Source organism: Emydura macquarii, unplaced genomic scaffold (genome assembly GCF_026122565.2).
Source record: "Emydura macquarii macquarii isolate MOO-44397 ecotype Brisbane River unplaced genomic scaffold, CSIRO-AGI_Emac_v2 contig_629, whole genome shotgun sequence".
Lineage (NCBI taxonomy): Eukaryota > Metazoa > Chordata > Testudines > Chelidae > Emydura > Emydura macquarii.
Window position 1 is genome coordinate 9,561,050 of NW_027130766.1, and position 15,164 is coordinate 9,576,213.

At 56.3% G+C, this 15,164-nt stretch overlaps 2 protein-coding genes across 2 annotated transcripts; both read left to right on the forward strand.

Annotated features, from left to right (window-relative positions):
- Positions 1 to 807: 807 nt before the first annotated feature.
- LOC137148523 (glucose-6-phosphatase catalytic subunit 1-like) lies at positions 808 to 6,702 on the forward strand. The gene is made up of 5 exons (XM_067541406.1): positions 808 to 1,044; positions 2,725 to 2,834; positions 4,039 to 4,144; positions 4,617 to 4,732; positions 5,282 to 6,702. The coding sequence occupies exons 1-5, from the start codon at positions 815 to 817 to the stop codon at positions 5,791 to 5,793; spliced, it is 1,074 nt and encodes a 357-aa protein (XP_067397507.1). The 5' UTR covers positions 808 to 814; the 3' UTR covers positions 5,794 to 6,702.
- A 1,964-nt stretch (positions 6,703 to 8,666) lies between these two features.
- On the forward strand, positions 8,667 to 13,645 carry LOC137148525 (glucose-6-phosphatase catalytic subunit 1-like). The gene is made up of 5 exons (XM_067541410.1): positions 8,667 to 8,902; positions 9,775 to 9,884; positions 9,980 to 10,085; positions 11,444 to 11,559; positions 12,310 to 13,645. Exons 1-5 carry the CDS (start codon positions 8,685 to 8,687, stop codon positions 12,819 to 12,821), a joined length of 1,062 nt encoding a protein of 353 aa, XP_067397511.1. The 5' UTR covers positions 8,667 to 8,684; the 3' UTR covers positions 12,822 to 13,645.
- Positions 13,646 to 15,164: the final 1,519 nt, after the last annotated feature.

The following is a 15,164-nucleotide window of genomic DNA, read 5'->3' on the forward strand; positions in this document are numbered from 1 at the left end:
CAAATTTCCTGATAACATTTTACAAAGTACAAACCATGATGTATAGAAATATTCTGAATACTGCAACATGCCATAAGGCATGAGATATCTGCCTACCCCCCCCGCCAAAGTCTGTGTAGTCATTTTGAATGACTGGTGAGGTGTCCAACAACTGATGATAAATCCTGACTTGTTCCTGCTGCTTCTTGGAGAGGCAGCCCACGCGCATTCTAAACGAAAAGGTATAAATTGTAACCTCCTAGGGCAGGGACCATCTCTGTGTTCTGTGTTTGTACAGAGCCTAGCATAATGCATGAACAGGGCTCCGAGGCGCTATGATCATACAAATAATAGTAATAATTAATAAAGCCTATAATCATTTTTCTGAGAAAATGAAGGGTGTGTCCATCTCCTAATGGTGTGACCCATTCAGCACAAACCAAGGGGATTTGTGTCCCACTGAGGAGATGGGTCCATGTCTTAGCACACTGCCCAATGTAGTGCTGTGTTAAACACACAGTTAAGATTCCCTCCCCATCCTTCAGGTCCCTGCCTGGGTTCCTTCCAGAGGCTGGAAAAAGCTAGTGTGTTAATGATTGATTTGATGGGATTACTGTGAATTGCTGAGACAGAAGCCACCTGGAGCAGGTAATTGTGCCCAACTCCTGTGAAGTAATGTTTGCGGAGGAGCTTTGGTGCTAACATGTCTAATTGGGAGGGAAGGCTTTGAAAAGCAAATGCAATCTGCATCCCAAACAGTATATAACCAACCAGCCAAAGACCCAGCAGCCCCTTCCCAAAGCCCAGCAGCTCCCCGCTGCCCTAAGCTAAACCCATGGAGATAGGAATGGATCTTATACACAGCTCGGGCGTTCAAATGACTCACTACCTGCAGGAGAACTACCAGAGCTCCCAGGCCTGGTTCCTCTTCATCTCCTTCGCTGCCGACCTCAGAAACACCTTCTTCATCCTCTTCCCCATCTGGTTCCACCTCTGCGAGGGGGTGGGCGTCAAGCTCATCTGGGTGGCCGTGATCGGGGACTGGCTCAACCTGGTCTTTAAGTGGTGAGTGTGTGGGTCTCGCCGCGGAGGCAAGGCCCAGGGTTGTGCGTTATAAGAGAGCCAGAGCAGGGGCGTGCTCACGTTAATACACGTGTGTGCACTCACACACACACCCCCTCAGGCACACGTTCCCATGCGCTACGTTAACAGTGTACACTGAGCAGATACTCGAGGGTACAAATGAGGTGCGTAAGGGGCTGTCTGTGTATTTTAAAATTAAATCATGCAAACACGGATTTTCTTGAGTGCCTGAGTTAAACTGATGTAATTTAATGCTGGAAAGAGAAGCTGCCCAGACGGGCCAGCAAGCCGCTGTTTACCTGATTTCCTCCCCACCCCCTGTTGGATTTACCGTAGCTCTGGACACATCACTATTACTGTAGTCTATTAAATGGGTGATCGGGCGGTTAGCGGAGCAAGGCGGGGTGAGGTAGCATCCTTCATTGGACCAGCTTCTGCTGGCGAAAGAGACGAATTCCTGAGCTCCAGCAAACTCTTCAGGCGGGGGCAGGTTTGCTGTGCTCTGTCTGCAGGCTGGGGGGTCTGTGGTGTTTGTTTCCTTGTCGTATCTGTGAACCCGAGCTAGCGAGAGACACCACTACAACTGGTACCGCAAAGAGGCCATGGACGAAGGCCATGTCTATGGGGCCGTCGCCACGCCAGCGCAGCACCATGGCGTAGACACAGGCTACACCAACGGCAGGGGTAGAAACAGCCGCTCCCCAAGCAGCGGCAGCTAGGTGGATGAGACGTTCTGCCTCTGACCTAGCTGCGTCTCCACCGGAGGTGACGCTGGCGTAGCTTTGTGGATTTTCACATCCCTGAGGTGAGGACGTAGCTATGTCGGCCTCAGTTTGAAGTGTAGACGAGGCCTCAGCAGGCCCTGGAGACGGCTCCCCTCTCACCCCTAAGGCCGCACTCTCCAGGTCGGGGCTGAGGAGCAGTAGCACGGCAGAGTGCTGCAGCCCAGCCTGTGTCTGTGCTGGTGGCAACAGCAGACTGGCAGCGAGCAGAGCTGTCAATCCAGCCGGAAGTTTACTTCAAACCTGTTTACAAGTCCTGTGTGGAGCGCCTGTTCTCTTCCTGCCCTGGGCATGGCACCTGCCAGGCTGTGCGGGGCTTGGGGGGCTGGAGAGGCCGTCAGACGACAGCCCAATGGTGTATCAAGCTGCGCATTTCTGGGCGATTAGCACCCACCTCGACACACACACACACACACACACACACAGACGCTGCCCACGTGGCCTTGTGTCTTCCAGCAGAACCAAGTGTGCTATATTTGTCCCCAGAATGCCATCATCCTGTTTGAACAAAACCCCTGCCTGGCCTTGACCCAGAGTCCGCGACTGCTGACTAAAGCAAACGAGCCGTTCAGGGAGGACGGAGGCTGGCTCGAGATCTTGGGACTCCTTGCTCATTTCCTAATGACCACAGCGAGATAATGGTGAAACGCTGCACGGTGCTTCCAGGAACGGAGCGAGAGCAATGTGCAGACTTCACTCCCTCTGAGAACAGAGACTTTTTGATTAATCTGCTTTGCATTACACCCGTTCCCGGCTCAGGAGCCCAGACCTCAGTCTGGCCCCGTTGGGGTCCTCTGTGAATGAACCAGTTGTGCTGACCAAGATGAGGGGGCTGGATGGTGCCTGATTTGACCGCGTGACCCATTGCATTTCACTGCAGGATCCTCTTTGGGCAGAGACCCTACTGGTGGGTCCGTGAGACTGGTTACTATGGCAACACCTCCACCCCTGGGATCCAGCACTTCCCTGTCACCTGCGAGACCGGCCCAGGTGAGCAAACCCCCTTGTGTCAAACAAACCCAGCCATCCACAGTGCGCAGTCAGTTCACCGCAGCCGCCTGACACACACACAGCACCACGTTGGCAAGGCACCATTAGCCTTCGGTTATTAATTGATGTAACACCCGCAAGGGCGCTGGGAGCTTTGCAGACTTGAGAGGAAGCAGGTTTCTGCTCCAAAGAACTGATAACCAGAGGTCCAGATGAGGACACTCGTTCACATGCCGAGTGGCAATTTACTCCAGGAGCAATCCCACCGAGTTCAGTGACCACGGATTTCTACTGGGCCCCGCTGGAAATCAGACCCTGAATTCACGCCTGTTTGCAGGCCTGCATCGGTCCCTGCCCTGCACAGGCCCCATGCAGTGCCGAGAGACACAGCGAGTAGGGTCTGAGGGCGAGTGCAGACCGTTCTCCCACCAGCTGCACTGCAGCAACGCTGCCCTGGCCCTCGGGGTGGGAAACAGGCTGGACAGACCTACTAGCGCTATTCCAGCTAACCTCCTGGGAGAGGATTCTGGGCATTCTGCACACCAGCAACCTCAGCAGCCTCCTTTGCTTAAACTCCTCTCTCTGCTGCGGGCAGCCCAGCGTGGGCAGGGCAGCTTGGGGGTGGAGTGGAGTCTGTCCTGAGCAGGAGCAGCTTCTCCTTGCACTGAGCCTGCCTCCAGGCCTTGCTCGCTTGGCGTCCCTAGGGCCAGGCTGGATTCCAATCCCCAGCTTGTGATTTCAGGGGCCAGGGGGCTGTGCAGACCCCAAATGGGGGGGTGGGAGGCGTGTTTGTGAGAAGAGCCTCCCCCCCCCCGGGTCTGGCTCTTACCTAACCTTTCACCAGGGGTGGCAGGAACAGGGCTGCTTGCTCCAGACAGTTGTTTGCCAGTCCATCTGTCTAGAGTTATAACACAGTCAAACACTCCGGCTCTCTCCCTGCCCTGGAATGGACAAAAGACAGCTACACGAGCAGCAGCCAACGCGCAGCATATCAGGGGGCTGAGGCTGTTAAAAGGAACAATGTCCTCTGGAAAGCCCCAGAACACATCATCCCAGGAAGCCTGTAGCATGCAGCCAGGGCTGGAACAGACCGTTAGATGATTCCCTTCTGCGCGTTCACACTCTCCTGCAGACGGAAGCCAAGGCAGAAGGGGTTTTCTTCCCACTGAGCTCCCTGGAAGCTTTTCCTTTCTCTCCTCCACAGGCAGCCCCTCTGGCCACACCATGGGGTCCGCGGGAGTCTCCTATGTGATGGTGACAGCTCTGCTTACCACCCTGCTTCGGTGCCAGAGATCTCCCTTCCAGAAACAGTAAGGATTCCTGCTCTGCCCTCGCTCTGGGTACCAGGGGCAACAGGGCATCATTCAGGGCAGTGGCATTAACTCTGGGGAGAATGAGCTCCAGCTGATCCCAGCCCAGCGGGGCTTGGCCATGGCAGGTGATCACACTTGATCTTAGACCGGCACAGCTCCCCTGCTGGCTGCTGCCCCTTGGCCCCAGTTTGCACCTGGTTGTGTGAATGTGCACACGGCATGTGCAGGCTGGTGCTGCATGGGGGCTCCACTAATGGGTTCAGTCCCCACCATGGGATTGAGTCTCCTTCTGCAATAATACACTGGGACAGCCTGGTTCAGATCTGGCAGCTGCAGGACGGGGCCTGGTGTCTCCTGCCCTGCTGCGTCTGCCCTGAAATGCCCCGCTAGTCTGATTTATTGAGTAAATGATTCATCGCACGCCCCACCCACCCACCCACCACGGTGATGTTCTCGCTGCTCCTTGCAGGTGCCTGCGGGTGGCGCTGTGGATGTCATTCTGGGGGGTGCAGGTGTGTGTCTGTCTGTCCAGGATCTTCCTAGCAGCTCACTTCCCGCACCAAGTCATCACAGGTGTCATTGCAGGTGAGGCGCGGCTGCCTTGGCCGTTCCCTGGGTTGCGCCCCACACATGGGGGGGAAGAAAGCTGGTTTGCACGCAGCCTGACTCTGGGCTGTGGGAGCCTCGGCTTCCATGTTATTCCCTCCTCAGAGCTTCTGCTGCCAGAGGTGGGAAAGCAGGGTCTGTCTAGCAGCCGGGCATTGCCTTGGCATTGCCGTCCGGCTCAGCAGGCGCAGGGTTAACAGCAGCATCTTCCTCTCAGCGTGACAGCGAAGGTGCGGGTGCCGAAGGGGCAGAGCGCTCTCTGGCGTTCTTATGCAGGCCTGTCCCCGCCTGCCAGGCCAGTCACTGCGGAGCTGGGAACCACTGTGGGAGAGCCCAGCAGCGGGAAGTGGCGGCTGATGCAGCAAGAAGGGAGCAGGGGACCCTCTGAAATCCCCCTTCTCCCTTGGCCAGGTTCGGGCGGTTGTGTGAAGGAGGGGGCTGGGGGCTGGTCCCTTGACTCCTTCCCGCTTTGCTGGCACAGGGGATGGTGCCGGAGGGCCTGCTTCATGTCTGATCTCCCCTTATCAGGCATGGCCGTGGCGGAAGCATTTGACCACATCCCCTCCATCTACGGCGCCAGTCTCCGGAGATACCTGGGCACCGCCCTCTTCCTCTTCAGCTTCGCCCTGGGCTTCTACCTGCTGCTGAAGCTTCTCGGCGTTGACCTGCTCTGGACCCTGGAGAAAGCCAAGAGGTGGTGTGAGCGGCCGGAGTGGGTCCACATTGAGACCACCCCCTTCGCCGGCCTCCTCAGGAACCTGGGCATCCTCTTTGGGCTGGGGCTGGCCCTCAACTCCCAGATGTACCTGGAAAGCTGCAAAGGGAAAAGGGGCCAGCAGCTGCCCTTCCGCCTGAGCTGCATAGCCGCCTCGCTCGTCGTCCTGCACCTCTTTGACTCCTTCAAACCTCCCACCGAGGTGGAGTTGCTGTTCTACGTCCTGTCCTTCTGCAAGAGCGCGGCCGTGCCCCTGGCTGCGGCCAGCCTCATCCCCTACTGCGTCTCCCACCTCATAAGGAGGCAGGGGAAAAAGCTTTCATAAGCGAGAGCAGAGCCGCATGGGACTGACAGCCTCCAGTGCCTAGCCCTGACGTCCAGGACTGTGTCTGGGTGGTGGTGCTGTATCGCAGAGCCAATGCGAACTGAGTGTGCCAGGGGCACAAATTACATGGCCTTGAAAGATGTGGAGCCTGCGAATTGTCTGTGAACCGGGGGTAGGTGAGGAGAGTCCGGCTCTGAATCTGCATTGAGTCTGGCTTGGAGGGGGTTTTGGAGGTGAGGGTTTTCTTTACACAGGGTGTGGGAGGAAAGAAATATGGTTTGATTTTTAACCCTTGGCACCATCCATGCAGTAGGAGTTGGTGCTGACCCTGGCATGGTCCATGCGCCCCTGCACACACGGCTACGCACACATGCCTCTCTGCCGTACACTAAGCAGAAGACAAAAAAAGAACGGTAGGAAATGTACAACCAGGGGCTCTCACTGAGGTGCCGAGACATGTAACAAGAGCTGTTAACTCTGTGTGTGTGTGTGTGTGTGTGTGTGTGTGTGTGTGTGTGTGTGTGTGTGTGTGTGTGTGTGTGTGTGGCAGGTGACAGGGGACGGACTTTCGGCATCACTGTGGTGTCCCAGTTTTGTGTCATTGTTCTCCACAGTTTTACTCCAGCCTAAACCTTGAGTAAACACAAGGGTGAAACCCTTACAGCCTCTGCCAGTCATGTCTGTGTCACTGTGCTGAAAACGGTGCCCCTCTGGGTAGTCCAGCATGCATCGGGCTTGTGCTGTGAATCTGGAGTGAGACACTTACCTTTGGGTTGTGCATACAAGAGGAGAGACAAGCTGCAGCGTTTGCTTCCTAGGAGCTCTGAGCTGGTGCTGGCAGATGTTTCATGCAGCCCTTGTTACCAGGTTTCACGAGTGTCTCCTGCCCTCACCAGCGGGCACAGATCTGCAGAGAAATAACAAACCGTGTGGGTCAGATCACAAAACGACTGCCCACTTGGGCACAGTCCTGCCCTGATCACGTGTGGGCATTAAAGTGCCAGCACAGGGAATTTACCCATTTATTGTTTCTTTTCCAACTGATATTGGCTTGAGCGGTTTCTTTGCAGGAGTTGCTCGGATTTAACAGTTTGAAAAGAGACAGTAAGTTGGTTAGATCCCTGCTCTGCATTGGAACAGTGAGATGTGAATGGGAGGGGATGGAGCATGTTTATTTTCTCTTCTGTTATCTCCTGCTCCTTCTCCAGCAAAGTGTCACATGAAGAGTTGATGGCATGCACAGCCCTGACCCCCAACCTGATCCCACTTAGCGTCACAAACTGCCCCTCACTGCCCCTTATCGAGCGGTTTTCCTGTTTGCTGGTGATAGTTGCAGGGACTGAGGTGGGAATCCTGAGTGTGCCATAGGCCATTGCTGGCTTGCTTGTTTACACTGGCGCTTGCTTTTCTGATGGACAGGTGGGGGGTTCTCTTCCTGGGTTGTTAGTTTCTGTATTTCCACCACTGTTTATTGGATTAAATATATCTCACAAATCACATTGTTTGGGAGATTCTTTTTCCTCACCTCTTTACCAGCAAGCATACACTCCTTTGCCATGTGCCGTTACACAGACCCTGCCAGAAATTACCTAGTGACGCCTAATGTTTCTGCAGCTGGGATCACAGGCCTCTGGCCTGCATCATCCTAGCAGGAAAAGCACAGCTGGAGAAAACATCCATGTGTTCTTGGTGAATATCGTGTTTCCTCGTCCCAGTGGAGCACGCATCTGCACAACCTGGAATACTCCGGGTGCTCAAAAAAGGTCAGCACCAGCTGCCTCCCAACTAGGGAAAGGCAAAGACGGGAGGCAGAAGGAAATCACACTGGGATCAGTTCACTTCTTTCTCAGTGGCTATTTAGGCTGTACACATTCTGTGCACACCTGTTCTTTACTGGAAATGCCAGTGCAGCATGATGCACGTCACAGGGCAACCCCGCAGTGAAACCTTTTGGCCAGCTGGTGATCTCAGTTCTATTCCGTGCAAATCCAGAGCAAACCCATAGCTTCAGTGGAGTGGTACGAGATTTACACTGGTTGGACTGGGATCAGAAGTCGGCCCAGTCTGCATCTTCTGCCTCATGTAGCCAGCCTCTGTGGGAGGCACATTTTCTGTGCGAACTGGGCCTGCAAGCGAGAAGGGCTTGGTCTCACCTTTGCAGCGACAATAAACTGGACTTGAACTGGCCATCACCCTCGGCCCAGGGTGAGATTGCTGCCAGCTGGTGCATTCTGACCTGGGGACGGTCTAAGGGGCAGAGCAGGGCACAGCTGCATTTCTCACACTGGGAAACCTGCATTCGACCTGCCAAACAAATGCATAAATTCAGTTAAAACAACCTGCTTTACCCAAATCCATCCTACAGATGTAGGGCAGGCAGTATGACTCCACGCAGCTGGCGGAGCTGAGCTTATGACCCTTAAAAAGCATTTGGTCTGAACAATCAGTAACAGATTTCAGAGAAATGGGACAGACTCACGCCCTAACCGTGTCTATTTTCTAGTCCATCATTCTCCTTGAAATAAGGGTTAAAATCTAACCAAACCTCTCTTTGTTTTTAAAACAGTGACACCAAATTTCTTCTTTGTAGCTTTTGTGCAATTCTCTGCCTTACTCCCCCACTTTCAGCCTTTTCCCCAAGTGACAATCACAGACCCAGAAGTAACCAGAGTGAAACACTGAAATGTGTGATATTGATTCCTGGGATGATGAGACAGGCAGTTTGCTCCAGATTTCTGGCTCTGTCAATAGGTTTTGGCTGGGGTGGCTCAGGATCAAAGATCAGAGGTTGCCTGTGTCAGAAAAGAGCTGAAGCTGGCAGGGTATAAGAAGCTGTATGTGCACACAGTGGGATTCCCAGTGGGCTCCAAAGAGACACAACCAGGGTCACAATGGACCTGCTGCACAGCGCTGGGGTGCAGGTGGTGCAATACCTGCAGGAGAACTACCAGGGCTCCCAGGACTGGTTCCTCTTCGTCTCCTTTGCCGCCGACCTTAAAACCACTTTCTTCATCCTCTTCCCCATCTGGTTCCACCTCTGCGAGGCGGTGGGCATCAAGTTGATCTGGGTGGCCGTGATTGGAGATTGGTTCAACTTGGTCTTTAAGTGGTGAGTGGAGACCCTGAAATGCAGCTGTGTAGTGCTGCAGCTTGGGGTTTCCCCCCCCCCCCCCCGAGTCTGCTGCAGCCTCTCTGAGGGGAAGGGTGGGTTTGGGATTGAGGAACGGGGTTGGGAGTCAGGACACTTGGGCTCTGTTCTTGACTCTGCCACTGACTTGCTCTGTGAACTTGAGCAAGTCACTTTACCTCTCCATCCTCAGCTTCCCCATCAGTAAACTGGGGGTAACCGTGGCTTACCCCACAGGGATTCGTGAAGCTGAATTAATGTGTGACGAGCACTGTAAGTTCTTGTGGTAAGCAGCTGCACTGATGCAAATGGCTGGTGCAATTATCGCTGGCTGTCTGCTGGGGAGGGCAAGTTCCAAAACCCGCAGCCTTGTTGTATTTTGCTCCAAGGAACAGCAGCTCCTGCGCCAGAGGCGCACTGAGCACTGCAGCAGCCCCATCCCTGCGCATGCACACAGATGGGGGAGCACAATGTGGCCCCCAAAGGGAACACATGGAGGCTCTTTGCGTACTCAGCGCACACAGAACCAAGATGCTTCCCCAATGCTTGTGCGCAGCTTGGCTTCGTTTGCAGCCACCTGGTCTGTTGCTGTGGCCCAGGGGCTGCACCAAGGACACCACGAGAAGCAGAGGCTGGTGCTGAATTAATAAGTTAGCCGGAAAGGCAAGAGGAGGAAATCGGGATAGTTAATGTAACCAGCGCCTTGAACCTGCAGAAATGACCTGCAGACCCTCCCAACAGCCCGCAGTGCAGGGCAGCCCGTGCTGCACCCCACCCATGGGGAAACCGCGATGCAGAGTCCGGGACATGCCCCTGGCCACACACTGCTCTGTCATCTTCTCCTTTCACTGCAGGATCCTCTCTGGGCAGAGACCCTACTGGTGGGTCCATGAGACCGGTTACTATGGCAACACCTCCACCCCTCTGATCCAGCAGTTCCCCCTCACCTGTGAGACCGGCCCAGGTGAGGTGCTCACGATCAATCCCTCAGATTCACTGCAGCTGCCTCGATGGCATCTCCCCCTTCTAACCAGCTCTGGGGATGTGTCTCTGCTGCAGGAAGCCCCTCAGGCCACACCATGGGCTCTGCTGGAGTCTGCTACGTCATGGTGACTGCCCTGCTGCCCTCTCTCCCGGGGAGCCGGCACAGGACCTGTGCAGCCAGGTGAGGGATGCCTCGCGGCCTGGCTCTGTCTTAGTCGGAACAGGACAGGCTGTGATACCTGTAGCAGGGAGACGGTCCCGTTAAGGGGAGTAGGGACCAGTCAAACCTTGTGCCAGGCTGTGGTGGGCTGTTGGAGCAGAGGAAGGCCAAGGGAGGTGGCTACGCACTGCAGGCACCTGGAGAGAACAGTTAATGCTTGGGGAAAACCCCGGCTTCTGTTTCTTTAAGGACCCAGAACCAGAGCCTGATAGTGCAGGATGGGCCAGGCGGTCCCGTCTCCCAGCCCGCGGGGAGGAGCCCTGGCAAGGGCGGGGGCCTGAACCAGCCTCTCCCAGCAGGGCCTGTGGGCTGCCGGAACCAGGGGCTGGGCTGGGCTGGGCTGGGCGGCCGGGAGAAGAGTTTAGCACTTTCGGGGAGCAGTGCTAAACCAGGCTGCCGGGCGGGGGCGCCTGTTCTCAGCCCTCGGGGCGGGGGTCACTTAGCGCAGAGGGGCTGGAGGCCGGGTGCCGGCTGGGCCGCCCCAGGCTGCGAGCGGGCACTCGGCAGGGGCACCTGCCCATGGTACTTTGGGGTCGCTGAGTCAGCAGGGCCCAGCTCAGAGGCTCCTTGGGCGACACGCTCCGGGGCCTCGGGAGCAAGAGGCTGCTCTGCAGCTCTCCAGGTGAGTGCTCTGTGCAGGCAGACACCAAGGCAGCCCGGGGGGGGGGGGTCCCACAGGTGACACGCACGGTGGAGGATGGCAAATGGCACTGTGGGTAAATGCCCACAATCAGCATGAATTCCTGCCCCCACCTCGCGTCTGGGACCCGGCCGTAACTGAGAAATGGGACGTGCCAGGCCTCCACGAGCGAGCGCAAAAGGACAAATCGGGGGCTCTTGGCACCGCGAACAGCAGGGCCCACTGCAGCCTCCCGGCTCGTGACCTAGCACAGCACCTGGCACAGCTCCAGGGAGAGCTCCTGGCTCACAGCTGAGACTCACCCAGCGCAGGGGAGCTGACTGCAGCCGATCTGCCTGCTCCAGTCAGCACAGCCCTGGGGAAAGCCCCTGTCGCCTGAGCTGCTGCAATGTGCCGGTGGCCCCAGGCATGGACAAAGCCTTTACTCTCTGGGTTGGTTGCCCTAATGCCTGGGCACTGTGGCAGACACAACATTCGCACCCTGGACTCGGTCTGGTTTTCTAGCTAGCAGGATGTGCCAGCGGGGCTGCTGCTTGCTACCTAGAGAGGAGGTGGGCAGCCGGAGCTCCGGCTCCCTTCACTCACAGGCCGTTTGTGGCTTTATTAAAGTGTCCCCCTGTTCCTGGATCTGCACCTGTCCCACCCCACGGCCTTCCCCACCGTGTCTGTCTCTTCGCAGGTGCCTCCGCGGCCTCCTGTGGGTAGCGTTCTGGGCCGTGCAGCTCTGCGTCTGCTTATCCCGAGTCTTCCTAGCAGCTCACTTCCCCCATCAGGTGATTGCAGGTGTCATCTCAGGTTAGTGTCAGGGCGGCCTCTCCCCTCACACCACCTGCCAGCTCAGGCCTGTTGCCCTCAGACACGACATCAAATCCTAGGAATCCTTTCCTCTCCTGCCTTCTCCTGCTCGGAGGAGACGTACGTTCTCAGCTCGGGGATCCCCACGTACCCAGAATACATAACGGAACGCGTAGGGAACAGAGCCAGGTAAACGGCTGTCCCCAGGTGCCCATGTCTGCAGCGTAGAGGAGCAAAGACACAGCACAGTGGTCTCGGCCTCCCCTGGCATGCGAATGTCCTCATTCGGTGTTGACACAGCGTCACTGCTTTGCATGTCGGGGTCATGCCTGCTGGCCCCATTGCACTGGGGGGACGGTCCCAGTTCTCTGCAGACAGTGACCTTGGTACCACCACCTGGCACCAGGAGCTGATTCCTGCTCTGTCCCCAAGGCACGCGACACTGATACCCGCCTGGTACATTTTGGAGCTGGGCCTGGCCCCTGCCAGCTGACTCTGGCTCTGGCTCCAGCTCTAGTTAAGGGGCTGTTTAGTTGCAGTGTGGACGTCTGGGCGTCAGCTGCAGTCCCAGCTCTGGGATCCTCCCACTACACAGGGTCCTAGAGCCCGGGCTCCAGAACGAGCCCAGGTATCTGCAGCACAGTTAAGCAGCCCATTAGCTCCAGCTCCACCAGCCCGTTAGCCGGCATGGGCCAGCCATGGGTGTTTAGCTGCCGTGTAGCAGAGCAGTAGAGACATTTCTGCCCCTAGGCATGGCCGTGGCGGAAGCATTTGACCACATCCCCTCCATCTACGGTGCCAGTCTCCGAAGATACCTGGGCACCGCCCTCTTCCTCTTCAGCTTCGCCCTGGGTTTCTACCTGCTGCTGAAGCTTCTCGGCGTTGACCTGCTCTGGACCCTGGAGAAAGCCAAGAGGTGGTGTGAGCGGCCGGAGTGGGTCCACATTGAGACCACCCCCTTCGCCGGCCTCCTCAGGAACCTGGGCATCCTCTTTGGGCTGGGGCTGGCCCTCAACTCCCAGATGTACCTGGAAAGCTGCAAAGGGAAAAGGGGCCAGCAGCTGCCCTTCCGCCTGAGCTGCATAGCGGCCTCGCTCGTCGTCCTGCACCTCTTTGACTCCTTCGCGCTCCCCACGGACAGAGAGATCCTTTTCTACACCCTGTCCTTCTGTAAGAACGCTGCTGCCCACCTCTGTGCGGTGGCGCTCATCCCCTACTGCATTGCCCGGCTGCTCAGGAGGGGGGACAAGAAGAGCCTGTAGCTGACTTGCAAATTTGCAGCCGAACTGCCAAGCCAGGCTGCTCTTCGTGGCAGGCGAACGGGCTCTGTAGGGCTCCCCCTTCTCTTTCCTGCTCCAGTACCAGGCCTCCCAGCACCACAGCAGGGTCCGGTTAGCCCTCGCAGCTATGGGTTATGGGATCAGCTCACATGCACGTCTCAGGGAGCTGGAATTAGCCATGTGTTCAGTGGCAGGAGACGTTCCAGCAGAGAGGAGATGTATGGGGGATGGGGGGAGATGGGGGTTTGACTTAGGAGATTTGGATTTGAAAGATGAAGCTCCATTCCAGCAGCTGCTCACCTGCTGCTGCAGGCTCCCACTGCCAGAGGTGAAGGCTGAAAGCACACGCAGTGTGCCAGGGGATTTGACCACACTGACCGAGTCATCGCGCTTGGTTCCCATTAGCTTTATGCTCACACAAGACTTCAGGCTTCCATCACCTGCGTTCCCCCCCCATCACCACAGTCCAAGCATAGGCCAGAAACCCAAACGGGGGCGATGGAGACACAAATGTGTGCAGGAAATCTGAAACGGCGTGGGATGCAGCCTGGGAGCAGCGACACCTGGCCTGTTATAAGTAATGGTCACCACTCAGCGTGAGGGTGCACCACATCGCGTGTGCCTGGACCGGAGAGCAAGGGGGGGGGCATGCTCATTGCCCTTCCAAAAGCGAAAGCTGCAGAGTTGTGAGCCTCCACCCACTCCCTGTGGGCAGGTTGGTTTCTCAGAGACATGATAGTTCAGGCTGCAAGTTTCCGAAGGGTGTTAGAAACTCAGATCCCACTGAGTTCACTGCCAGTCCCGGCCCTAATCATTCCTGCTTCCTTAGCTGTGCAGTGCAGTGCAGTGCAGTGCGAGCAGGCCCAGCCTCTAGCTGCCTAATGAAACTGCCTGGCTGGTTTGCTAGCAGTGCTGACGTTGCACAAGGGCTGAGATTTGTCCTCTGCTGTGACATTACCTGCATTGTGGAAATAGGAGTTAGAAATGTAGGCTGTTACTGGAGATGTTACAGCCACTGCAGGGGCGTAAATACAGCTGAACCTCATGGCCAGGAGGAGAGCAGTAGATACCTTCTGCAAACAGAAGAAATGGCCCCAAGTCACACAGCTGCCAGCCAGTCTGCTTAGATTAACACTCCAAACGCTAGCAGCCAGGCTGCCGGCCAGCTGCTTAGGAGACTCCGTGTGCTTGCAGCGAGCAGAGAGTTACGTGTCATTTGTGAATGTATGTGCCCATGAGCAGCTGGTGGCCACCCTGGCAGAAGCGTGAGTGGCTGCAATCCCTGTTTGTCACTGTGGTACAAGACGTTGCTTCATCATTTCAAGGTAATGCCAGGCTGGGTCAGGGACTGTCTCCAGCCATGTTTCAACAAACACCTGTCAAGTTTGTAACTGGCTCAAGGGTAGGTGGCCGAGGGAGCTGCTGAGTTCAGCCTGGGCAGCCAGGCGTGCCTCCACTCTACGCCTTAACCAGCAGGAGCACCAGCATTCTCAGGTTAAACCCTCCAGCACCTGCCATGGGTTCAGAACAGCAGCAAAGAATGGAGCCGGCTTGAACCTCCTGCCCGAGCAGCGATCCAGGCAATCACTTCCTGCAGACCTCCCAGCACTGGTTCCTCTTCACCTCCTTCACTGCTGACATCGAAACACCCAGCTGGGTCCGCCTCTGCAGGGCTGGGCGCCAAGCTCCTCTGCCTGGCTGTGACTGGACACTGGCTGCCTGCTCTCTAAGGGGCGAGTGTGGAGTCCCACCTCCCTTTGATTCCTGCCACACTGGATTTCCCCTCACCTCCCAGGTTTCCTGTTGCCCTAGTTACAGTGAAAACTGCTTGGCCCACATGAATGATGCTGCACCACCCTACCTCTATCACTCAGGCTCTTGTGGGGCGTATCCATCCTCTGGAGGGCAGCACACAGGCTCCTGGGCATGGGCTCCTTTGTTGCTACCTTGGTGGTTTTCTCTGTAACTGTTAGCAATTGTCAGAGCCCAGCCGCCTACTGGGATTAACCTCCCACTCTTCACCCTAGTCTGCACTAAGTACATTTCAAGGGGAGTTTGTACTAGTCAGAGTAACCTGAATAAACCCCTCCACCCTGCAGTCACTGCCTGATGCTCTCCAAGGATGGTACTGGCCATCAATGGCAAATGAGGATCATGCGTACAGCAGAATGTTCCTTGGGCTTGTGGGAGGCTGGACCGTGACAGATGGCAAAGGAGCTCTGCCTGGTGGTCTGGTACCCAGCACAGGCCCAGGATGTCAGCACAGGGAAGCTTCTTCCAGTTAACTGAGCTATTTGTACCATTTATCTAGGGGAAGTTTGCAAC

What these genes read in the sequence shown, in the direction of transcription:
- LOC137148523 (XM_067541406.1), top strand. Translation starts at nt 815, where the DNA reads ATGGAGATAGGAATGGATCTTATACACAGCTCGGGCGTTCAAATGACT. An exon ending in CTCAACCTGGTCTTTAAGTG is followed by an intron (nt 1,045 to 2,724) that starts GTGAGTGTGTGG and finishes ATTTCACTGCAG; the next exon opens with GATCCTCTTTGGGCAGAGAC. An exon ending in CACCTGCGAGACCGGCCCAG is followed by an intron (nt 2,835 to 4,038) that starts GTGAGCAAACCC and finishes TCTCCTCCACAG; the next exon opens with GCAGCCCCTCTGGCCACACC.
- LOC137148525 (XM_067541410.1), top strand. Translation starts at nt 8,685, where the DNA reads ATGGACCTGCTGCACAGCGCTGGGGTGCAGGTGGTGCAATACCTGCAG. An exon ending in TTCAACTTGGTCTTTAAGTG is followed by an intron (nt 8,903 to 9,774) that starts GTGAGTGGAGAC and finishes CTTTCACTGCAG; the next exon opens with GATCCTCTCTGGGCAGAGAC. An exon ending in CACAGGACCTGTGCAGCCAG is followed by an intron (nt 10,086 to 11,443) that starts GTGAGGGATGCC and finishes GTCTCTTCGCAG; the next exon opens with GTGCCTCCGCGGCCTCCTGT.